Source organism: Humulus lupulus, chromosome 8 (assembly GCF_963169125.1).
Source record: "Humulus lupulus chromosome 8, drHumLupu1.1, whole genome shotgun sequence".
NCBI lineage: Eukaryota > Viridiplantae > Streptophyta > Magnoliopsida > Rosales > Cannabaceae > Humulus > Humulus lupulus.
Window position 1 is genome coordinate 30,938,837 of NC_084800.1, and position 26,502 is coordinate 30,965,338.

The window sequence follows — 26,502 nt, forward strand, 5'->3', positions numbered from 1 at the left end:
ACTTAAGGCGCATAATGGAGTAGAGTTCGTCTCGGAGCAGCGTCTGCCAAAGCAGCAACGATTGGAGAGGCAACCGATCATTTTTACAGAAGAAGATGCGGGCCATGTCCAGTTCCCTCATAACGACCCTCTGGTCATAGCAGTGCAGCTCGCTAATCGGAGGGTTAGGAGGGTGCTGATCGATAATGGGAGCTCGGTAAACCTTCTATTCCGGTCCACGCTGGAGAAGATGGGTTTGACTGTCGCCGAACTGAAAGCAACCTCCATAATGCTGTATGGTTTTTCGGGAGAAGGATCAGCGGCCATAGGGACGATCGAGCTGGTGATCACCCTAGGAGAAGGACCTCGGACAGTCTCCAAACTCCTTGAGTTTGTGGTCATCGACTGCCCCGCTGCGTACAATGTTATTTTGGGCCGACCCACACTCATAGCTTTTGAGGCCATCACATCCGTTCGCCACCTCGCATTGAAATTCCCTTCTTCCACGGGAATATGCACGGTCCGTGGCGACCAGCTTGCTGCCAGGGAATGCTACAGCATTTCCATGAAGGGAAAATCGAAACCCGGGCAGCTAGCAATGGCCATCCAAGGTGGAGGAGAGGAATCTCAGGAACCTTTAACTGATCCTGAGATTGAAAAACCTTAGAGCACCGAAGGGGAAAATATCATCTTAAGTGAGGATATTGACCCCCGAATAGGCGAGGATAAGTCCGAGCTCCAGGCTATTGAAGAGCTCGAGGAAGTAAACATCGATCCACAAAGCCTTTCACGGATGGTCAAGCTCGGGAAAAACCTCTGTGACAAGAGGAAAGCGGAGCTGATCAAATTTCTGCAGGATAACCTGGATGTGTTTGCATGGTCACACGAGGACATGGTGGGAATCAGTCCAAATGTCATCATGCACACCCTTCATTTGGATAGGAGCGTTCCTGCTAAGTCCCAGAAGCAGAGGCGCCTGGGAACAACTCGGGCTGAAGCCTTAGAGGAAGAAGTAGCCCGGCTCAAGAAATGCGGCTTTATCCATGAAGCCAAGTTTCCAATTTGGGTCGCCAACCCCATGCTGGTCCCGAAGCACAATGGGAAATGGAGGACCTGCATCGAATTCTCCAACCTGAATAAAGCCTGCCCCAAAGATTGTTTTCCCTTGCCAAGGAATGACCAATTGGTGGATGCTACAGCGGGGCACGAGCTCATGTCCTTTATGGACGCGTACTCAGGCTACAATCAGATCGCCATGAATCCGGTGGACCAGGAGCACATTAGCTTCATGACCCCGACTAACGTCTATTGTTACAAGGTCATGCCATTCGGGCTGAAGAACGCCGGTGCTACATACCAGAGGTTAGTAAATAGAATGTTCGCCAACCAGATCGGGAAGAACATGGAAGTGTACGTTGACGACATGCTGGTTAAGTCAAAGACTGCCGATAACCATGTTTCTGACCTGGAAGAATGCTTCAAGATATTAAGAGAGTATGGCATGAGGCTTAACCCTCAGAAGTGCACCTTTGGAGTCGCATCTGGAAAGTTCCTGGGTTTCATTGTCAATACCCGAGCAATCAAGGCAAACCCAGACAAGATTAGGTCATTACTCGAGCTTCCCTCACCCAGGTCGCACAAAGACGTCCAAGGCCTGACAGGAAGGGTGGCAGCCCTAAATCGGTTTATTTCAAAATCCACCGACAAGTGTCTGCCATTCTACAACCTGCTCCGAGGAAATAAGAAGTTTGAATGGACAGAGGAGTGCGAAAGCGCTTTCCTCACCCTAAAGGCACCATATGGTGCTTTGGGGGCAAATCTTGGCCCTAAAGGTCTTAAGGCAAGGGTATTACTGGCCCACTCTGTCCAAGGACTCGATCTCGTATGTCAAGAAATGTGACAAGTGCCAGCGGTTCGCCACAGTTGCCCGAGCTCCCCCAGTCGAGCTGAAGATGATATCCTCCCTGTGTCCATTTGCGGTCTGGGGAATCGACTTGGTTGGCGCCCTCCCTACTGGAAAGGGCGAGGTCCGATACGCTGTGGTGGCCATCGACTACTTCACGAAGTGGGCTGAGGTAGAACCTTTGGCAACGATAACTTCCAAAAAAGTCCTCGACTTCGTGGTTGAGAGCATTATCTGCCGATTCGAGCTGCCCAAGAAAATCGTATCCGACAATGGGACGCAGTTCGACAGCGACCTATTCACCGAATTTTGCGAAAGATACGGGATTGTGAAAAGCTTCTCGTCCGTGGCCTATCCTCAGGCAAATGGCCAGGTCAAGGCCGTCAATAAGACCCTAAAGGCGAGCCTCAATAAGAGACTAGACGAAGCCAAGGGGGTCTGGCCAGAACAGCTCCCCCAGGTTCTGTGGGCATACCGAACCTCGCATCGGACTCCTACGGGACATACTCCTTTCTCCCTGGCTTTTGGGAGTGAGGCAGTCCTCCCTGTGGAGATTAAGGTACCTTCGCATAGAGTCCAGGCATATGACCAGGACCGCAACCACGAGCTACTTTGCGCTTCCCTTGACTTGGTTGATGAAAGACGAGAAGATTCGCAACTTCAGCTCGCGAATTACCAGCAAAAAATCACTCGTTATTTCAACTCAAAAGTCAAAAAGCGCACCTTTGGCGTTGGCGACCTGGTCCTCAAGAGAGTCTTCTTGGTCGGTAAGGACCCCAAAGATGGAGTATTGGGACCGAACTGGGAAGGGCCATATCAAATCATCGAGGTCATTAACGAAGGGACTTACAAATTAGCTCGGCTCAATGGAGGGGCAGTCCCACGAGCTTGGAACGTCATCCATTTGAAGAGATATTATCAATGGCACCCTTGTGAGGCTTAAAGGCCATCTTTTATGTATTAAGAAATGAGAATTAACTTTTCGTTCATGATTGTACATATTTACAAGTGTAATCTAAAGTAACCACGAAAGACCCTTTCCCAGTTACTTGGGGGGCATATGGTGCTTGGATACATCCAGGTCGCCTTAAAAGGCTTAGAAGTTAATTCAAATTGATTGATCGTTGTTTTTTTCAAAAAGCACGAGATATTGATAAAAATTAACGCGAACTAAGCTGTACCCTGGATATAACCAGGTCGCCTTAAAAGGCTTAGAAGTTAATTCAAATCGATTGATCGTTGTTTTTCTCAAAAAGCACGAGATATTGATAAAAATTAACGCGAACTAAGCTGTACCCTGGATATAACCAGGTCGCCTTAAAACTTAGAAGTTAATTTAAATCGATTGATCGTTGTTTTTCTTAAAGAGCACGAGATATTGATAAAAATTAACGCGAACTAAGTTTTCAAACTAAGTTCCTGGACATAACCAGGTCATAAAACTTAGAAGTTAATTTAAATCGATTGATCGTTGTTTTTCTTAAAGAGCACGAGATATTGATAAAAATTAACGCGAACTAAGTTTTCAAACTAAGTTCCTGGACATAACCAGGTCATAAAACTTAGAAGTTAATTTAAATCGATTGATCGTTGTTTTTCTTAAAGGGCACGAGATATTGATAAAAATTAACGCGAACTAAGTTTTCAAACTAAGTTCCTGGGCATAACCAGGTCATAAAACTTAGAGGTTAATTTAAATTGATTGATCGGTGTTTTTCTCAAAAAGCACAAGATATTGGTCAAAAATTAACACGAACTAAGTTTTTCAAAGAAGTAACATAAATGCAGAGGCAAAAGGAAATAAACCAATCAAAAGTAAATATTGATAAAACTAATTGTCTCGAGGCGGAAAAACCTCATGCAAAGTTAAACAAAAAAAATGAGAATATTAAAGGAATGGGTGTGAAAAAGAAAGGCCCTAAGCTCCACCAGGCTGCTCCGAGGAGGTCGCTGTCTCGCCCTCCTGCTCAGCCGCAGCGGATGCCTCCCCGGTCTCAGAAGGTGCCTCCTGCTGGAGGCAAGCCTTGAACCCCTCCAGGAAGACCTCCCCGTCCGCTCCTAAGAAGGAGAAGTCGCCGTCCGGGTTATAGGCCCAACAGTGGTAGAGCATGTCCTCCATGGCGGTGCTGGAAGCTGCCTTCTCCGTTTCCAAGGCGTCTTTAGCCTCCTCGGCCCCAGCCTTCGAAGAGTCTAGCTCGACCAGCGCGGCGGCAAGGGCGGCTTTGGTAGCCTCGACCTCTTGAAGCTTGGGACGGGCTTCTTCCAGCTCGGCCTGTACGACCGCCAGAGCATCCTTGGCTTCTTTTTCCTTCTGTTGGGCCATCTGCAAGGAAGTTTGATGGGCGGCCAAAATTGCCTGATGCTCGCCCCTCATATCCTCGAGCTGGGCCTTGGACTTGGCTATGCTCCGGTGAAGGGCCAAGACGCTCTGCAAAAACAGAGAAACTACTGCCTTAGAAAAAAAAAAAAAAAAAACAGGGCAAGGCATGATAACCAAAAATCATAAAAGGGTAAAGTCAGCTTACCGTTAGGGCCATTCCCAATGAAGATTCCATTACGCCCACCGGGCTCCTTGTTTCGATGGCCCGCAGCTCTCTCTCAGTGAAGCGGTAGAAGTGGTCGACGGCGTAGCTCGCCGTCTCATACACCGTCCCCCGAAAGACGTCTAGAATCTTCTCCAGGGCCTGGGGGTCCACCGGGATACGCACCTCGGGGGCCGCGGTTGCCGAGGCCCCGAACTCCGCCCCTGTGTCCCGGACAAAGACCGGAGCTCGCGGAGGGGGTGGGGGCATGTTCCCCACTACAACAAGAGGTGCAGTTTCCTTGGCCTGGGCTGCTGGGGTCTGCTCTTTCCCCTTTGCAGGGGACTTGGTTGGGGTCCCAGCGGTTTTCTTTGCCACCCTGAGCTTCTTCATTTTGGGCCCAGAGGCCCCAGCCGAGGAGTTCCCTCCGGTGAACATAGCTCGCAGATCTTTTCCCCCGGTCTGAGACATCTCCTCTGGCAAAACAAAGACAACATCAATATATCAGTAAGCAGTCATGCAAAAACAAGGGGGAAAAAAGCGAAACTCAAGTATGTATATATACTAAGAGGAATCCTACCCCCCGAGCTAGAAGAGGAATCTATGGTCACGACCATCGGCCCCGGAGCTTCTGCGGGGGAATCTAAGACAATTACTTCTCGAGCTGTCGCGGGTTCTGGGTCCGAGGCCGGTTCAGGACTAGACTCTTCTACATATTGCCTAAGACCCGGTGCTACGGTACCCTCCCAGAGTGATGGCCATGACCGAAGGTTGGTCCCATACTCCTCAAATAAGGCCGACCTAAAGGCTAGGGTATTGTCTACGACTATTGTACCCCTAGGCCGGCTACTTTGGTAATCCAGCACGAGCCGGTCGACACAATGGAGCAGGGTTACATCAAAGTCTGGATCACTTCGATGGCGTTTGACAAGCTGTTTGGGATTGAACCTAGCTAGCCGTGGGTCTGCAGTGGCCCTATCTAAGTTCCTAAACATATATGGGTTACCTTGGCCGGAGGGACCTGCAGCTGCTCCGGACCGGATCCTCTCCTCGTCCGTTCTTTGGGCTTCCTCCAGCGCCTGCTTCCTCCTCACGAGGGGCACCTCGTCCTCCTCATCCTCATCCCCTGCGGCCTCCTCCTCGGGGATAGGCCTCATCTCGCGAGCTGGGGGAAGCACCTGGGGCCTCCTCAGGTTCAGAGTCTGGCCTGGAGAGATCAGCCCGCATGCCAGCATCGTCTTGTCTGTCACGAGCTGGCGATAGTCCTTTTCACTGGGGGGCAAGCCCGCCAGTGTCTCGTATTGGCTCTCAAGGATCACGAACTTGTCTGTCCTTGCGAAAATGGCTGCAGAATTAATCTAAGTCAGAAACGGATAAGGGGGAAAGCTAACAGATACTTAACTTACGAGCTAAGGATGAAAAGTACTTACGAGGACGATTGAAGTAATGCAGGTCGCAGTTGCGAAACCCCTTGGAAATGAAGAACTGGTCTTTGAAGTCGTTGGGCTGGCTGGGCAGCTCAATGACCGCAGCCGTATTTAGAAACCGAGTCAAGTAGTAGAACCCGTCGCCTCGCCCCCGCTGCTCCGGGCTGGCCTTGAGGCAAAAAAAGTATAGGATATCTGCCGGAGTGTGGACCTCCCACTCCTGTTTCAAGAACAAATATCTCAACCCCGCCAACAAATGATAGGAGTTGGGGGGGAGCTGGAAAGGGGCCAACCTCACATAGTTGAGAAAGTCAGCGAAGTACTGATCTAGCGGAAGGAAAGCCCCGGCTTTGAAGTGTTCGTCACTCCAGGCCGCGAATTCCTCGTCGAGCGGCGCGCAGCTCCGCTCACCTTCTAAGGGAGGTCGGGCGATGAGGGCGCCCCTCCCCAGTTCGATGTTGTGGGAAAGGAATATCTTATTCACTCTCCCCTGGTCGGTGATCTTCGAGACGATCCTCTCGGCCTCGAAGAAAGCGTCGGGTGCCACCTCGGGCTCCCGCTCCACGGCCGGCCCGAAGACAGGAATGGGGGAGTCTGTCATCACTTCTTTTCCCTTGGATTGTTGGGAAGACGAGCTGCCGGCGATCCTCTTAGAAGCGTTCTTCTTGGGTCCCATCTGGTCGCCTAGCGAACAAAAGAAGAAATTTTCAGAAAAGGCGACCTAAGCATAAGGGAGAGTCAGAAAAAGGCGTTTCCTTTGCACGAGCTGAGGTAATCTCAGCTTGTGGAGAGTGAGACTACGCGGTTCTATGAACACGCGCCTATGCTCCCAACAGATCCCCGATTGCTCGGAATTTGTGTGTCAGGAGGGTCAGGATGAAAATTTGCCTTGGAGGGAAAGTTTCAGTAGGTAAGGGGTGCAAAACCGCCTGTGAGGCATGTCCCCTAAGCTACCCGGTTTTGCACCCAAAAGTACTGGATATTTTAAACAACCATACCGAAAATCCTACCCAGAAAGTTTCCCGAGAAAATGCACCCTATAAACCGTGTCTCTAAATGGTTTTCTACTACAAGCGATACCCTAACCTAAAAGGCTTTCACCCTTCATGCCCACAAAAAACCAACAAAACCTTGCATGCAGCTACAATAAATATTTACCTAGGCTACAGTGAAAAATAATTTCAAAGCACGCACAATCAGGGGACTTACGGAGTATTCTGGTTGAGAAAAGGATGAAGGGATCGTCTGGGTTGGGGCTTCATCGGAGTAGTTGATTCCAAAGCTTCAAGGGAGCCCTTACACCTGAATTTCTTGAGTGCTGGGAATGGCAGCCGGAAAGAAGAGGGTTTTTCTTTTGAAGATGAAGAAGAGAGAAGAAAGTGGAAGGTTCGGAAAATTTTTGAATGACCGGGTGGCCCATGCGTAAGGTGGCCACCCCTTATATATACATGAAAGGCCACGTGAGGAGGGCCGTTGGATTGCCCTGATGTGGGATCCAAGGCTCTCCACTCGAAAGGCGAAACGAAGGCTGAGTATAGGCTAGGTCATTTAATGCGGTTCTCGGAAGACGTACCGTCACCAACCACGATGTTCCACGTATTCGGCGCCTGCATAAAATGTGGAATATGAAGAGTTCATGGGGAAGCCTAAAAGCCCCTACTGTGGCCCAACACGACATCGTGCACCACGAGCAGGGGCTTGGGGGGCAAATGTACGCCCTAATTTTCCAACGGGCTATTAGCGAGCTGAGATACGACCTAAATCATATCAGCCACATGAATCCCCCATGACCGGAGCTGCTGTCATCAGGTCCTACCTCGTTAGCTCAGGTATCCAAAAGGTTCACCAAGACTACTCAAGGACCGAGTCAGGTCCATGAAGGCCGCAGGTCGAGGAGGCATCCAGCTCGTGCCTCGGGCTAGAGTTGGAAGCTATGACCTTTTGTAAAGTCAACCACGCAAGGTAAACGTGCATATATCAGACATCACGTGTCTGATATATCCCTGACTTCTCGGACACGCAGCATGAACGTGCGTATTCAGGCACCCACGACTGGGTTGGGCCGTGCGGCCCATTATCCCCCTTACCTATTAATTAGACCACACTTCATGTGTCAGGTTTTATGAATTAATCATGAATGTCACAGAAGTGATATGATAGATAAGAAGGTCACGAGATGACCCCCCTTACCAACCCCCAGGTGCCCTCTCCTATAAATATGGAGACCTTGGGAGTTGCAAAGGGTTGGATTATATTGTATAAGGAAATACCCTGTAAAGGAATACCAGAGATATAACAATAATATTGACTGGTGGAGTAGAAGGATTTTAACCTTTGAACCACCTAAAAAAACGTATTTCGTGTCACTAGTCCATAGAAAGATCATCCATCTATTTCGGTTCATTACAAAGCACTAATCCCTTCCTCTTATTGTCTTAATTACCTGTTGGCGAAGAACCGCGTCAACAGCCATGAATAAAATTAAGCAAATGCATTGCATTTTACTTTTATCTAGTATATATATATTTATATATATATATATCTTCTATATAATAAGTGTTTAGATAACGAAAATTCTTGATTTTAACGGTTTTTTATTTTTTTAATGTATTCTTATATTTAACGGTAGTTTGTAAACACTTAAACTTAAATAAAATAAAATAAATAATTAAAAAAATTAAAATAGGATATTTTTTTAGATATTTACAATGATAATTATTTAAAAATAATAAATAATTAAACAAATTAAAATAAGATATTTTTCAGATATTTTACAATGATAATTATTTTAAAATAATAAATAATTAAACAAATTAAAATATGATATTTTTGAGATATTTTAAAATGATAATTATTTAAAAATAATAAAATCATATTTTTTATAACTTAAATAAAATTTAATTAAATTTTAACTCACGAATAATATCATATTAAACATATAACAACAAATTGCTTTTTAAAAAAAACTAGCAAAAAACTTAAATTTAAAATCACGTATAATATTTAATATTATATTAAACATATAATATCTTATTGTTACTCCCAAATTCAAAAATTAGAACAAACATAAACAAAAATAAATAAATTATTTAATTAAAATATGATATTTATTTCAAAATTTATATGACATTAATATAAATTTAATAAAAATAATTAATAAATTATATAACTAAAACTGAGCAAATGTGCATATTGTACGTTGCTTGTATCTAGTATATATATAAAGAGAGGGTAATTCTAAACCTTTTGTATATGTGGGTCACTTTAAACCTTTTGTGCATAATTTGTTTTTTTTTAAATAGGCAAAATGGGTGAACAAAAATTTAATTAAGAAAGGAAACCTAATACTTATTGGAAGCAATAGAATATAAATTCCATCATTTATAGTAATTAGAATTCTATTGCATTAGAAAAAACAAACATTGGAATGAAGAAATTATTAGAATTAATTTTCCATTCCAAGACTCATTCCGGCAAAACAACAGGTTGTTAGTAAACTATAATTGAAATCATAACAAATCAATAGAGAAATAAAAGAGAATAAAATATAAAAAAAATCATAATTATTTTATTTTGTTTACATAATTAGGAAACATAATTTGAATATTAAATTGATTAAACTATCATTTTTTATTTAAAAAAATTAAAATAATGTTTTGGTGGGAATGATTTTTAGAGGACGAAATTGTCTTTTGATTTTAATTTTAAAAAAACCAAATAAAATAAAAAGAAAGGGAAGCACGAGGGTAAACGAATTCCTAAGATATTTAAGAGAGAATCATTATAATTATTTTCTCCATACCTTATGGACTTCTCCCATTTCTTAGTTTAGTAAAAATATAAATGTTATATTATTTTATAATATAATGTTTTAGATTAAATAAATGTGACAAAATGTGTCATATATTGTAACATATAATAGAGTTACATTATTTAGATATATGTGAAATATCCAAATATGTAACATATTTGGTGTTACAAATTCAATCACAAATTTGTAACTTCCAAATATTACCCATTATTGTGTAAATTTGTTGTTACACAATATTGAGATGAATTTCTTAAAGTCATATGTGAAATGACTGTTAGATGTGTGATTTTAACTCTCATAATGTGTATGAAAGTTACAAAATCAAGTGAGAATGACTTTGGAACGTTTTGGAAAATTGGTTGCTGAAAAAACGTCTTGGACCGCGGCCTGAGTTTTTCAGGCCGCGGCCCAAGAGGCATAAAAACATCGTGGGCCGCAGGCCATGTTTTTCAAGCCACGGCCTGAGCGGCTGACAACATTTTCCAAACTTCGATTTTATTTAATTTCGAACGTTTTCAACAGCCAAGTAACTCCCGAATCTCTATTTTAATTCTATAAACATCAAATTAATCATTGGTAACAGCCACGAGGTTGGTGGAATTTAAAATTCAAAGGGTGTCTCAAAATTCTATAAATAAGAGCCTATTGCTCACTTGAAAGACACAACTTTTCTATCCATTAAAGCGCTTGGCTATAAAACACCTAAAAGCTTGATTATTCCATAAAGCATTTCCAAAATCTGTGAGAGATCCCTTAGTGCTTGAGTTAGGGGGAAATAAGCTTTTGGACAAATGTTTCAAACCTTATTCAAGTTGGTGATCCCCAACACTCTTCACTTTGGTTGTGTGAGTGAGAGTTTTCTTATTGTTTTGTTCTTGTTCTTATTTTTCTTCTATTGCTTCTCTTCTCATTATTCTTGTTATATTTACTTGTATCTTTGTTTAGAGTTGTAATCTTTATTTCTTTTGTTTCAAACCCTTCACTTTATTTGTATCTTTTGCTTAGAGTTGTATTTCACTATTCTCTACTTCTATTTCTTCTTTTGTTTATTTGTATTTACAGTTATAGAGTTGTAACACTTTATTTAATCAATCCTTGTTGGTATAGATTTTTCTACCGCAAGTGTACGGTGTATTGCAATATAGTTTTAATTGAAAGGATGTCGAACCCACAGGGATCAAATATTTAATTCACCAATTACTATAACTTTTAAGTCTAGAATTTTTATTAGAAAATTCAACAAATAACTCAAACAATAAAATAAAGAAAATGAAATAGCAAAATAATGGAAGCTAATGATCTTGGAAAGTGATTAGATAAAAGATAAATGTACTAGAGTAATAATTTCACTATTTAATTATGAACATGGTTTCTTTAGTATCCTAATTAGTTCTCCTCATTTGTAATTTCTAGAATTCTAATATAATGCATCTATCTTTCTCAAGCATATATGCAATTAATCTCAATTAATCAATATGATTTCTCTATTCGCTATTAATTAATCAAGAAGTCATTAATCAAAAATTCTTTAAGGCAAATTCATAGAGTTCAAGGAATCTCTCAATCTCACAATCACTCTATGTCAAATCTTCCTATGTCCAATCTAAGTTTATCTTTCTCAAGCATAAATCCTAGATCTCAATTCACAATAATGATGGCCAAACATTAATATGAGAAAATTAAATCAAGAAGATATGAACAAACAAGAAGAACTTCATAAAGATAATAATAAAAACCTCAATTCAATAATCAAAATAGATCCATCTAATACTCTAGCACAAAAGGAGTTTAGTTCTCCATTACAAACTTAAACACAATAGCAATGTAGTTGTTCATAATTAAAAACTAAAATAAAAGGAGGAAGAAAGAAACTAGATGTAATGATGGTGATCTTGATGAATTCTAGCCTCATTTTTCCTTTCCAAGCATGTAATCCCAAGTCTAATCTCCTCCAAAACGTCATTAGAACCCTAATTATGCTTTTTCTTTTATAACCCCTCAAAAAAACCTCTTTTGCCCTTCAAATTTCGTAACTTAAATTTTTCGTACGGATCCAGGCGTTGTTGCCCCTCGAACAGGCACTTTTGTGCTACTGGAAGGCCAAATACATGCTCTCTGTAACAATCAGGCGCTGTAGCGCCTGATGATGGCGCTGCAGCCCTAATCCAAGTAAAAAATTGCGCTGCATCCCCTGATGATGGCGCTGCAGCGCCTAGACGAATTCTGGAATGTTGAATCTTCAAGACAGGGCTGCAGCCCTATTTCACAATTTTTTTTTCATTTTTTCTCCGTTTCACTCCCGTTTTGTACGAATTTCGCACCACTTCTCCTTGGACCCTACACATACACAACACAAGCGTAAAACCAAACAAAACAACCTAGACACCTACAAATTAGATATAAAATGACACTAATAAGTTAATCTAAAATTCACTTATCACTTGTCTATTGTATTTTTGCATAGAGTTGTAAATTTCTTACCATTTCTATTGAGGCAAAAATATATTCCTAACAATAAATGCATTACCACATAAATAATTTTCATTCGCATCAAGCAAACATACTACAAGTATAATATATTTTATACTACTTACTGATTTTTGACCACATTTCAGCCGCTTATTTTCATTAAAAAAAAAACTTAAGAACTAAACTACAATATTTCTGACTATATATTCCTAACAATAAATGCATTACCACGTAAATAATTTTCATTCGCATCAAGCAAACATACTACAAGTATAATATATTTTATACTACTTACTGATTTTTGACCACATTTCAACCGCTTATTTTCATAAAAAAAAACTTAAGAACTAAACTACAATATTTCTGACTACTTATTTTGCTGCAAACTTCCCAAACTACTATTATAATTGTTGATAACAAGTTCTCATACAAAACCAAAATACTGTTACATTTTACCCAAAAATAGTTACAACAATTTTTTGTTACCAGCTCAACTAATACAACAGATTCAAAACAGATTCCTATTAACTAACTCTCTACCAGGTACAAAGAAATATATATACATATATATATATATATACAGCTAGCAGAAAAGATCGAGACTCACCAGACTTACCAAATACTTCAACAACACAGTGAGATTCAAGAACCCAGAGCTATCTACATCATTTTGTGGTCTTACTCCGAGAGAGAGGGTGAGGGTTTTGTAGTGCGTGTAAAAGAAAGAAACAGAGAGAAAAGTGAGATTGAGAGTAAAAGAAAGAAACAAAGTCAGAGAGTTTAGAGGGAAAAGTTCAAAGAGATAACCAGGTTGTTCTTCTGTAACTTGGAATCTGAGAAATCAGTTGTAATCACCATTGATTTAGTACAAGAGCAAGTCACTTCTCTGAGGCGAGCTCAATGAGGATGTAGCCCCAATTTGGTGGTGAACCTCGATAAATTTGTTTTTTCTTCTTCCTTACTTTCATCTCTTCTTCTTTGATTGTGTTAGTTTGTGTTTTTGCATCTGTGCCCTAGGTTGTGATTTCTCTGGTTTGTGCGTGAAGTGAAAAGAGTAAATTTGAAACAATAGAAGTTATTTAGGGTTAGATAATGATATAAAACAATAAACAACAAAAAGAAATCGTGTCTCAATATTAACCATATATTTTGTGTGTTGTGTGAAAGGTCAAGTTTGACCTTGTGGTGTCAAAGTGATCTATTGAGTTGGTGTAGGGACAGGTTAGTAAATTCCTACAGTGGTATCAGAGCTAGGTTCTTGGCTAGAAAGTTCAACTCAAAGGTGACACCAAGATTCAACAAGGCTGGAGGAAGAAGATCCCCAAGTGACCAGAGACAATCAAGAAGAGTTTGAGGATATTCCATTATCCGAATCTACTGAGAATTCTAAACCTTCATCTCTTTTAAATTATGAATATACTAACATGAGTAATATTAAAGTATACATTGACAAGTTTTATGGGTCTGGTGATTACAGAATTTGGAGAAGAAAAATAAGATCTTTACTTGCACAACAGAAGATATTACGGGTGTTAGAGGAACCTATTGAGTGGCCAGAGGGTACAAACAAGATACATCAAGAAGAATACCTAGAAACAGCTACATGGATTATTATCTTCAATCTTTCAGATGCAATAATAAGATTGGTAGATAAAGAAGAAACACCAGCTAAAATCTGGAAGAAATTGGAGGAGTAGTTCCAACAAAAACCACTCACAAACAAGATTTTCTTAAAAGAAAGAATCTTTGGATACAAGATGAGTCACTCTAAGACTCTAGAGAAAAATCTTGATGAATTTCTGAGGATGCATATTGAACTTGCAAACTCAGGGGAAAATGAAGCACTGAGTGATGAGAACCAGGCTATAATCATACTAAACTCTCTGCCATAATCCTATAAGGAAGTCAAGACTGCAATCAAATATGGAAGAACTGAGATTACACTTGAAGAAGTAATCTCAGCCCTCAAGTCAAAGGATTTGGAAATGAAAACAGAGAAATTAGGAACCTCTAATGGAGAAGTGTATTTGAGTAGAGGTAGACCAGTTCACAAGAAACCGTGGCAAAACAGGGGAAGAAGTCAAAGTAGGGGTCACCACAAAGGTCATCACAGTAATGACAGGAATCGATCTCAATCAAAAGGACCTAATGGACAAAAGGGGTGTTTTCATTGTGGCAAACCAGAACACTTCAAGAGAGATTGCTATTTGTGGAAGAATAACAAGAACAAAAAGGATGGATATGAGGAACCTAACACAACTACTCTCAAGACACCAAAACATAACCATGAGTATCAAACTGCAAACTTAAGTGATGGTTATGATAGTGGTGAAGTTTATGTTGCTGCCTCAGAATTTAAGAATGAATGGATACTAGATTCTAGATGTCATTTCATATGACTAACAACCTAAATTTGTTGTCTGATTTCAGGGAATCCCAGGGTGGAAAGGTAATACTAGGGAATGACCAAAGCTGCACTATTAAAGGATCGGGCACACAGTGTGTTTCAAAATGTTTAATGGCGTCCTAAGAACCCTAACAGTGGTGAGGTATGTACCTGACCTTTCCAGAAATTTGATTTCACTTAGTGTTTTGGATGACTTAAATGTAGACAACAAGATAAGGGGAGGACAGATGAAGATTTGCAAAGGCTCTATGGTCATTATGAAGGGTCTAAAGAAGGGAGGGTTATACTATCTAATAGGAGAGCTAATAGCTAACTGCAACAATACAGTAACAACATCACCCGAAGACTTAAAGGCTACTCTTTGGCATAGGAGGTTGGGTCATATCAGTGAGAAAGGATTGCAACTAATGAGTGATTAACACCTACTTGGAAAAGACAAAGTACGCAAGGTAGATTTATGTGAATATTGTGTATTAGGAAAGCATCACAAACTAAAGTTTAAAACAGGTACTCACAAAACCAAGTCTATTTTAGAATACATTCATTCTGACCTATTGGGGCCTGAGAAAACTAGTACTCATGGGGGCAGTTCCTAGTTTATGTCTATTGTTGATGATTTTTCTAGAAAAGTTTGGGTATTTTTACTTAAACACAAAAGTGAGGCATTTACCAAATTTAGGGAATGGAAGAACTTAATAGAAAACCTCATTAATAAGAAAATCAAAACGCTAAGAACAGATAACGACCTTGAGTTTTGCAATACTGAGTTTGACACCTATTGTATAGATAATGACATATAGAGACATAGGATTGTTAGATTGACACCCCAATAAAACGAAGTGGCGGAAAGAATGAATAGAACCCTACTAAACAAGACTAGGTGTATATTACTAAACTCTGGAATAAATCAGGGGTTTTGGGGAGAAGCTGTAATGACAGCAGCCTATTTAATCAACAGATGTCCCTCTAGTGCAACTGAGTTTAAAACACCTGAAGATATGTGGACTGGTAAACCCCCAGATTAGAGTATTTGGTTGTGCAGCCTATGCTCACCAAAGTATAGGTAAACTTGAACCTAGGGCCATAAAATGTGTATTCTTAGGATACCCAGAAGGTGTTAAAGGCTATAGACTATGGGATAAGGAAAATGTTGGTTTTAAAACTTTGATCAGTAGAGATGTAGTGTTTCAAGAAGATATATTTCCTTGTATGTCTATTACTAACTAGAATGCAGGTACCAAAGGGAATACTAACATTGCAGGAAACACTACTAGTCACAATCCCTACACTATTCAGGTGGAACCTATCTCTAAAGAACCTGATATCAATCATGTGGAACCTATCCAAACCCATGAAACTCAAGACCCAACTCAGATGGAAACAATCATAGCTGAAGCAGAAGATACAAACCAAGTAGATACAAATGAAACTGACCGAGCTATAGATGAAAATGTGGTAGATTATCAACTAGTCCGAGACAGAGAGAGAAGGGTACCAAAGCCTAATAAAAAGTACAACTTCAATATATGGAATGAAGATTTAGCCTATGCATTCATGAGTGAACTGGAATCTAGAGTGACAGAGCCACAATCCTATGAAGAAGCTGTTCAAAGTAGGGAGTCTAAGCTATGGATTAAGGCCATGGAAGAGGAGATGAACTCACTAAGAAAAAATAAAGCTTGGAAACTGGTGCCTAAACCAAAAGGTAAGAGTACAGTAGCTTGTAAGTGGCTGTATAAGCTAAAGGAAGGACACAATGAAGGGGAACCTACAAGATACAATGCAAGACTTGTGGCAAAGGGTTTTACACAGAAAGAGGGAGTAGATTTTACTGAAATATTCTCACCGGTTGTAAAGTACAAGACTATTAGGGTTATGTTGGCCCTATCTACTCAATTTGACCTAGAAGTGGATCAAATGGATGTCACAACTGCATTCTTACATAGGGAATTAGATGAAGAGATTTATATGGAGCAACCTAAAGGTTTTGTCAAAACAGGAAATTCAGAAATGGTTTGTAAGCTGGAGAAATCCCTATATGGTCTAAAGCAGTCACCTAGACAATGGAATAAGAAGTTCAATGCTTTTATGACCAAACAGGGATTTACTAGGAGTAATTTTGACACTTGCATGTATTTCAAAGAAACTCAAATTCTAAAGGCTACCTATCTGTTACTCTATGTTGATGATATGCTTATAATAAGCAAGAACATAAGTAATATAGACTCTTTAAAGACATTACTGAGATCAGAGTTTGAAATGAAGGACCTAGGAAAAGCTACAAGGATACTTGGGATAACAATAAGCAGAGATAAGAGTAAAGGAAAGATGCATCTCAGACAGGAAAGCTACATCCAGAAAATTCTGGACAAATTTTCAATGAACAATGCTAAGATCGCTAAGCTACCAATTACCAACCAACGTCAACTGTCTAAAGAGCAATGCCCCAAGACAAAGGAAGAAGCAAAATACATGAACAAAGTTCCTTATTCTAATGCAGTAGGGTCCCTTATGTATCTAATGGTGTGTACTAGACCCGATCTATCCTATGCTATGAGCTTACTAAGCAAATATATGTCAAATCCGGGCAAACCTCATTGGGAAGCTATGAAGTGGACACTAAGGTACTTACTGGGAACTACAGATACTGGACTCACATACAGGAAACAGAACTATACTCTATAAGACTGGAAGGGTACAGCGATGCAAACTATACAGGGGATAGATATCAAAGAAGGTCAACTTCAGCATACTATTTTCTTATAGGTGGGAACTGCATAAGTTGGAGGGTTCAGTTACAGCCTGTAGTAGCCCTATCTACAACTGAATCAGAATATATTGCAGTGATAGAGGCTATTAAAGAAGTTGTTTGGATACATGGTCTATTGGAGGAGATTAACCTACAGTGTGGAACACCTACAATCTACACAGACAGTCAAAGTTGCATTCACTTATGTAAGATGTTAGGAAAAATAATATTGCCTCAATGGAAATGATAAGATTATATTACAACTCTAGACAATATATTACAAATAAATATTGATTGATTAAAAAGTGTTACAACTCTATGACAAAAGATACATGTAAATATAAAGAAAGAGGTAGAAGACGATAGAAATAGAAAATAAAACTCTAAGACAAAATATACAAATAAACTAGAAGTAGTATAATGAAAAGATATAGATGAGATTACAACTCTAAAACAAAAGATGCATGTAAAAGAGTGAATAATAGAAGAAAAGAAAAGCAATAGAATAAAAGAACAAGAATAAGAACAATGAACAAAGAACTCTCACTCACACAACCAAAGTGAAGAGTATTGGGGATCACCAACTTGAACAAGGTTTGAAACCTTTGTCCAAAAGCTTATTTCCCCCTAACTCAAGCACTAAGGGATCTCTCACAGATTTTGGAAATGCTTTCTGGAATAATCAAGCCTCAAGGTGTTTCTAGCCAAGTGCTCTAGTGTATAGAAATGGTGTGTCTTACAAGTGAGCATTAGACTCCTATTTATAGAGTTTAGAGACACCCTTTGAATTTCAAATTCCACCAACCCCCATTTCTCATATGGCTTTAAGAAATTCATCTCAATATTGTGTAACAACAAATCTACACAATAATGGATGATATTTAGGAGTTACAAATTTGTGATGAATTTGTAACACTAAATATGTTACATGTTTGGATATTTCACATATATCCAAATAATGTAACTCTCTATTATATGTTACAATATGCGACACTCTATGTCACATTTATTTAATCTAAAACATTATATTATAAAATAATATAACATAAGAACCCTGTATTCCATGATCGAACTAAACATGTAGAGATTAAGTACCATTTCATCAGGGAAAAGGTGACTCAAGAACAAGTACTAATAGAGAAGGTGCCTAAAGAAGAGAACCCAGCAGACATGGGAACTAAGATTGTGACCTTACACAAAGCTTGAATTTGCTAGACACAGGAGGATAACAAAGACAAGGAAAGAGTTAGGACCCTCAGAGATATTGCACTAACAAACTTCTTGTTCTATATGAGAACTTTGGTGGAATTTATTGATAACAAGTTCTCATACAGAACCAAAATACTGTTACATTTTACCCAAAAACAGTTACAACCGTTTTTTGTTACCAGCTCAACTAATACAATAGATTCAAAACAGATTCCTATTAACTAACTCTCTACCAGGTACAAAGAAATATATATATATATAGCTAGCAGAAAAGATCGAGATTCACCAGACTTACCAAATACTTCAACAACACAGTGAGATTCAAGAACCTAGAGTTATCATCTTTTTGTGGTCTTCCTCCGAGAGAGAGGGTGAGGGTTTTGTAGTGCATGTAAAAGAAATAAACAGAGAGAAAAGTGAGATTGATAGTAAAAGAAAGAAACAAAGTCGGAGAGTTTAGAGGGAAAAGTTCAAAGAGATTACCAGGTTGTTCTTCTGTAACTTGGAATCTGAGAAATCGATTGTAATCACCATTGATTTAGTGCAAGAGCAAGTCACTTCTCTGAGGCGAGCTCAATGAGGACGTAGCCCCAATTTGGTGGTGAACCTCGATAAATTTGTTTGTCCTTCTTCCTTACTTTCATATCTTCTTCTTTGATTGTGTTGGTTTGTGTTTTTGCATCTGTGCCCTAGGTTGTGATTTCTCTGGTTTGTGCGTGAAGTGAAAAGAGTAAATCTGAAACAATAGAAGTTATTTAGGGTTAGATAATGATATAAAGCAATAAACAACAAAAAGAAATCGTGTCTTGATATCAGCCATATTTTTGTGTGTTGTATGAAAGGTTAAGTTTGACCTTGTGGTGTCAAAGTGATCCATTGAGTTGGTGTAGGGACAGGTTAGTAAATTCCTACAATAATACATAGGGATGGCAAAAAACCTGGTGGATCGGGGCGGGTCGAGATTCGATCCGACCCGCTAGTTATTGAAGGGGGTCGGATCACGACCCAACCCAGTTGTTGTTGTTTTTTGTAATAAATAATTTAAAAAAAAAACTAATTACTACCACTATCTAGGGTGATCAACAATCCAAATATATAAATAAATAAGACAAAATATATTTAAGAGAGATAGATGAGAAAATTGATGTTTTGCTTTGAAGTATATTAAATTTTATTTTATTTTAGTATGCAAGACCATTGATAAAAAAATTTAGACAGCTCATTTATGTCTAGTATGATATATTTTTTTGCCATTTATTTTTTTTATTGTAACATTTAAAAAAAATTAGTATTTCTTTTATTAAAGAAAAAAAACCTTACTTGGTGGGGTCTGACCCGCCCCATCACATCTGGGGCGGGTCTGACTTGACCCGCATCAAAAGCCTTAACGGGGCGGGTCAAATCGGGGCAGGAGCTTAGTGGGTCGGGGCCAATCTTTAGCGGGGAAGAGTCGACCCGCCCCATTTACATCCCAAATAATACACGGAGCTTCTTCGGTGAGGGCATCACTTTTGCCCTTGCCGTGTGTGCGTTTTCTAGTTTCAGTATTTGGAAAAATTATAACCTAATTCTTTATATCACAGCATACATGATAGTTATAGTAGGTATTCCGTCAATTTTTTAGAAATTCTAAATAAATTATAGTGTCAAAATGAGAGTTTAAAAATACTATTTTCCCCGAGTATAAAAAAAATCAGACACACGTGCAAGTTATTGTTTGAACTCTAATTTCGACATCGTAAATTATTCATAATTTCTCAAAAATTAGAAGGATACCTCTTATATTGTTCACCATCGTACACAAAAATAAAAGTTAAGTTATAATTTTTTCAAATAACAAAAATTCCCATCTAGAAAATTCCCATCATACACGGAATCATAAAATAATAAATCAAAACGGGTCGGGTATTTGAATAATTGGGGAATACTGTAATAGGGTGAGAATAAAATCCGGTAACTTGAGAGGGTCCGGCCGCTGAGAGTATTAGACGTAAACTCAGCTCACTTAAGCCCTTATTTCATCGACGATGGCAAATCCAGAAGAAGAAGCCAAACTTGACTGCTTTCGTCAGTGGTTAAAGGTAGCCTTTTCTTGACTTTCACGTTATAATCGAGTGCATTGTTCACTCCTTTTGATTCAGTACCTGTAATTTTGTAAATGCAATGCTTATTCAGGTTAATGGAGTTGAACTTCGTGGGTGCAAGATCAAGGACTGTGATTCCAACAAAGGCTTCGGTATTTTCTTCGGCAGTGATGTTTCTGATGGTGAGCACGATTCCTTGCTTTGTGCATAAATTAGTAGGTGTTTGTTGATTTTGCTAAATTCTATGTGTATTAACTCTATTATATAATATATATTAGTTATTTATATATATGTATAGATTATAGCTATATGAATTAGGAATAGTATCTGGGTTTTAAGATTCAAATACAATAACTTTAAGGAAATAACAGAAGTTTCGTTTTATATTTTTGCATTGAATAGTTTTTTTTTCCTGTTCTGTTTAATCTCAGGAAAGATTTATGCTCACAATTCATTCTTTATTGATAAAGCATCCAAATTTGTGATTTGTTAAAAACAAAACAGGGGTTCTGTTAGTTGTTCCTCTGGCTTTAGCTATTACTCCTATGAGAGTATTGCAAGATCCTCTTATTGGGTCAGAATGCAGAGAGATGTTTAAAGAAGGGGAAGTGGATGATAGGTTCTTGATGATTTTGTTTCTAACAGTAGAGCGCCTGCGTAAAAGTTCTTCATGGAAACCGTATGTATAGCATTAAATTTGTTGAATTTGCTGTGATTAACTTATTTACTTCTAGTTGGCCAAATTTGATGTTTTGGTGAAATATCAGGTACTTTGATATGCTACCAACCAGTTTTGGTAATCCACTTTGGTTTAGCGATGATGAGATTTCTGAGCTGAAGGGGACAGCATTGTATCGAGCAACTGCCTTGCAGGTATCTGATTTTTAGCATTTTTCCACAAGTTGAATTTCATTTTGTAGATTTTTTTCTTTTTGATGGGTATCTGAGGGCATTCATTGAGAAAACGGGTCTTGCAGTCACAGCAAATAATCTAGATTGTGTTCCATGGATGCATGAGTGGTGGCCGAGTAATATATTCTTATGGTATACCCAAATGTGTTAATCATTTCTTTTCATGCATTCAGCCCACTTCATGGTTAGAGTCTATATTACATAATGGTGTCTTCTGTCTAGAGGCAGTTTGCATGTCATAGAAGCTAACGTGGTTTCATCAGGTTGATTTGCAAATGGAAGCTGTGTATTGCTTCTCTTTCTGCTCATTTGGATTTTTCATGTGTTGAACAGTTTTATGTTTTCCAGTGAATGTGTAGTCTATCTTCATTTGCAGTATGCATGACAAAAGAGATATTTATCTTACAGAAGAAAAATTTGCTCTCTTTGTATGAAGATAAAGTCAAGAATTTGGTGGAGAAACTTTTGACTCTTGATGGAGGTTCAGACAGGTGTGTAAGTGGAAGCTTTTTTTTTTATTCCCCTTCCCCTATCTACCCGTTTCAGTTCTTCCTTCTCTTTATTACATATGAAAAACATTAGTTCAGCATCTTTAATTAGTTTTTGAAACTCATTTTTTGTGTTTATTATTGTCTGTAGTCCTGCTAAGGTGAATTGTGGGACTCAGCTCATGAATAAATAGAAGAGCAGTAAAATCATTGTGATTATTTTTGTTATTTAAAAATTATAGGGATTGCTAAGTACTTACGCATAACTTTCTGCTTCTTTGCAGAGAGGTCTGCTTTGAAGATTTCCTATGGTAGGTATCTTATTCTTAGTCTAATTCACAATTATAATTGATTATCAATAACTCTTGCTTTTGTTATGCAATTGTTATGTAGGGCAAACTCTGTATTTTGGGCACGTGCTTTAAACATTCCTCTTCCACGTTCTTATGTATTTCCACAAATTCAAGGAACAAAAGATGATAGCTCTTCAACCGAAAAAAGCTCTGAGGTTTCCACCGAAATTTTCAGTGGAGAGTTGGCTAAAGGAATGGATGAAAAAGGTGAAGTCATCTTTCTCCCTGACTGATATTTATGAAATGAATCTTTGGGATTTCTAATTTTTTACAAGATTTTTTAGTTGCTAATCTGGCTTTTCTTGGTTCTAAAATGTTGCTTCTCTACTCAGGATCACAGGCTCATGGGCTTAACAGTCAAGTGAATGAAGAGACATGCAGTTCAACACAAGGGGAGACTGTCTGGGTTGAGGGTCTTGTTCCTGGCATTGACTTTTGCAACCATGGTATCTGTTAAACCTCTCACAATGCCGTATTCTGTGAAATCTGTTCAGTCTTTTATTGTTCCATAATTGGTTTTACAATTTTACTTTTTATTCCGTCGTAACTTGTTGTTTAAAATCCAATTCGTAGTCTATCTTGTTAGACTCCTAGCAGATATATGATAAGACTCATTTATTATTAATCTTAATGGTTACAATAACCCCAGATCTTAAATTCTTAAGCAATAATATGTAAATGTAATTTTTTATTTTTTTTTAAATGATGGTTCTTATTTTCATGTGTTACTTTCATAAGCGTTTTGATCCTCAAATTATTTATTTTGTTCCTTTTAGTTAATTATATTCATTCATATTTTCTATAAATATTGTCCTTGATATCTTTGCATAATCCTCGCTAAATTCTGAATTTGTTGTATTTGATTCGTCTTGCTGAAGATCTTGTTGTGCAGATTTAAAGCCAGCAGCAACTTGGGAAATTGATGGAACTGGCTCAACAACTGGTGTTCCTTTCTCCATGTATCTTCTTTCCGGTATGTCATATTTTCCAGTAGATAAATATTATTCAGTTGTCAGCATTCTCTAGTATGGTGCAATTGAGGTTCATGAGTATTTAGAGATGCTAAACAGTAGCTGGGATGGGATGTATGACTTACCATGACAATCTTTTTGTTTTTTTCCCCTTTCATGGGAAAGCTGGACAAAGTTCTCTTCAGGTCAACAAAGAAATTACCATAAGCTACGGAAACAAAGGAAATGAGGTACTGACCATTGTCATATAGAGGGATGGCAATTAGTAATACCAATATGAATCACTTTTATGAATGTACTCTGCATTATCTCAACTGTCTCCGGTATCGCTTGCTTTAATTTCCTCCTGCTAACATAAATATGTTCTTCACAACACTTATTTCTCTTTCCTACGATCTTTAATTATGGCTTTGCTGACCTTAGTGGTACGTTAAAAATGTACTGATTTCACTGGTTCGCCCAAGTTTCTTTCACAAGAGCAATCCCATGACATAATTCTACATAATCTGTAGTAGTAAAAACGATTCTCTATGTTTCTGGTTTTTACTATCTTTCCAACTCTTTTGTTGTCAAGTACTATTTGATTAATTATATGACGCATTGACATGTGTCAAATTGTGTATCAAATGAAAGATTGTTGTCTGCCAGATGGAGGCTTTGCCTTCTCAATGACAGCTTTCCTTGTTTTGTGCAGGAGCTACTCTATTTGTATGGGTTCGTTATTGAAAATAATCCAGATGACTATCTCATGGTAATGCCTCCTATATGTGGTGTACAAAGTTTGGGTACTTGGAAGGAATCAAACAATAGGAAAATGACCAGGGAAAAGCAGGGGCAATAACAAAGTCCCCATAATAGTAGTGGCATCAATTGCAGTGGATCCTCGGATCAAGGACAATATATCCCTTATGGATATGGTTGTTTCATCTATGGACAATCGTAAGGACTATATTGTTCTTGACCTGAGGATCCACTGCTAATGCTGTTATCACTCTTCTGAGGACTTTGCCATTTCTCTGCATTTTTAAATTTGGATCCTCCGGTTGTTTTATTTGAATTTTTCTCCAACTAAAGCCGTATTTTCTGTTGAAACCCTGATTCAGAGACTTTTTCTTATTCGCTGATTAAGTCATTTGGGATGAAGAAATAGCTGATGGGATGATTATATGGTTAGGTTCACTATCCAGTAGAAGCAATTCAGAGTGTTCCTTTTTCTGATTCGAAAGCACAGCTTCTTGAAGCACAGGTTTGCTTATTGTCTGGTTTCTAAATTTCTGTTTAATATATGATGTTATATTCGCAGAAGGAAACCATAAATACTTTACTTTTTTCACTCTCTTCCCTTTCCCTTTTCTACTTCGATAAGGAAAAGATTAGACAGATTATTTGTTTCACAGAACGCTGAAATGAGGTGTCTTCTACCGAAAAGTTTGCTGGATCATGGATTTTTCCCAGTAGGCATCCGGAAAGGAGAAGATGAGAAATGCAAACGTGACCAAGTATGCAGCTACAGTTGGAGTGGACAGCGCAAGATGCCATCATATCTAGACAATTTGATATTCCCAGATAGTTTTCTGAGTGTCTTGAGGACCATAGCCATGCAGGAAAATGAGCTTTATAAAGTTTCAAATATGCTGGAAGAGGTAGTTTTTCAAGCTACTTCTTTGCTTTATTTAAGCACATGGCCACATGTTGTTTCATTTTCACTCTTGCTAATTGTTTGTGAAATGGAGCGGCTGATAATGTTTCTTCTTAACCAACTTAATTTTGGTTCTTGTCTTGTTTCCCTTGAGTCTTAAATTTGGTTGAATGTTTCATCTTTGCTTAAAGCTTGTTGGATCCGAAGGGGAGAGGCAACCAGCTGATACAGAAGTCCGAGCTGCGGTGTGGGAGGCTTGTGGCGATTCCGGAGCTTTCCAACTTCTTGTTGATCTTTTGAATATGAGGTAATCTTATCACTTGTTCAACAATGCCAATACGAGTAGAACTCAATTTTTTCAATCACCGCGCTTATCCATGAACTCTTGTATGCCAGGATGACGGAACTTGAAGAACATTCTGGAACGGAGGAATCTGACACCGATTTGCTCAAAGGGGCAGATGTCATTGAAGCTGCAGATTTGCCGCATGTAGTAAAGAATGGCAAATCAAGGTACCATATTTCTGCTTTCATTGTTATTCCTCCATGAAGGAAAGTCTTTAGAATAATTCACACATAGCAATTTGGTTCGCATAGTATATCTGCTAGGACCCTAAATGTAGATTTGGCAGTAGCAAATATACTTAGAGACAATTAGAGTAGAAGCTAGAACAATTAGAGTACGAGAAAAAGAACTTTTAGCTGAAAGAAGTCTGTATTGAAGATGAAGGTCCGATTACAATAGTGAAGGTAGTTTGAGAGACATTAAACTCTCCCAATTTCAAATACCTAAGGCCTTGTTTGGATTTTACCAATTTTTTTTTTAAAGATTTGGGAAAATGTTTTTCTAAGTGACTTTTTCAAATATTTTTTCTTTTTTAAATATATTATAATTATTCTAAATTTTATAAAATCACTTTATTTAAGTTTTACTTTTTTCTAATTTTTTTTTCTGATCTTTTTGTTTAAATCCAAAACAAGAGAAAATTACCCGAATGCCTCTTCTCTACTTAGGGAAAGATTATTATAGGACAGCACCTGGACAAACTACTAAAACCTCGAACTTTGTCTTTCTTGTTTCTCCTAGCACAAGTGTTATTTATTAAGTAATATTTATTGGGGGCCTATTGACATGTTCCCTATATGATATTTATTAACTCTGCAGCTGGTTGGAGTGGGGGTGTGTACGAATGGATTTTCTATTATCTTCAGTGGAAATCTTTATTAATATTCGATGCTCTTTATTTCAGTCTAATTTGTTTATTGTGGATGCAGTGAAGAAGATGAAAAACCTACAGAACGCTACTTGGTTAGTCGAAACAAGTGGTCGAGTATAGTATATCGACGAGGCCAAAAGCAACTCACTCGTCTCTTTCTGAGGGAAGCCGAATATGCCTTGGAATTAGCTCTTAGCGAAGGCAACTGAACTTGTACATTTTACACTTATTACACAAAATATAGAGGCGAAGTTTCTGGTGCCAATTTTGCTCTGATTGCAGCTTTTGTTATTTTCCTGAAGTTTTTGTTCAACAGCCCAAGTTTTAAAACTGAGTCATTTTAGGCAGTACCGAGCACGAAT

The 26,502-nt window shown here is 38.6% G+C and overlaps 1 protein-coding gene across 1 annotated transcript; it reads left to right on the forward strand.

Moving 5' to 3' along the window:
• Positions 1-20,397: 20,397 nt before the first annotated feature.
• On the forward strand, positions 20,398-26,416 carry LOC133796633 (uncharacterized). The gene is made up of 16 exons (XM_062234233.1): positions 20,398-20,557; positions 20,652-20,742; positions 21,065-21,239; positions 21,328-21,433; positions 21,881-21,963; positions 22,245-22,271; positions 22,354-22,520; positions 22,646-22,759; positions 23,206-23,286; positions 23,450-23,514; positions 23,979-24,035; positions 24,459-24,530; positions 24,682-24,927; positions 25,115-25,230; positions 25,320-25,436; positions 26,199-26,416. The coding sequence occupies exons 1-16, from the start codon at positions 20,504-20,506 to the stop codon at positions 26,347-26,349; spliced, it is 1,722 nt and encodes a 573-aa protein (XP_062090217.1). The 5' UTR covers positions 20,398-20,503; the 3' UTR covers positions 26,350-26,416.
• The last annotated feature ends 86 nt before the right edge of the window (positions 26,417-26,502 follow it).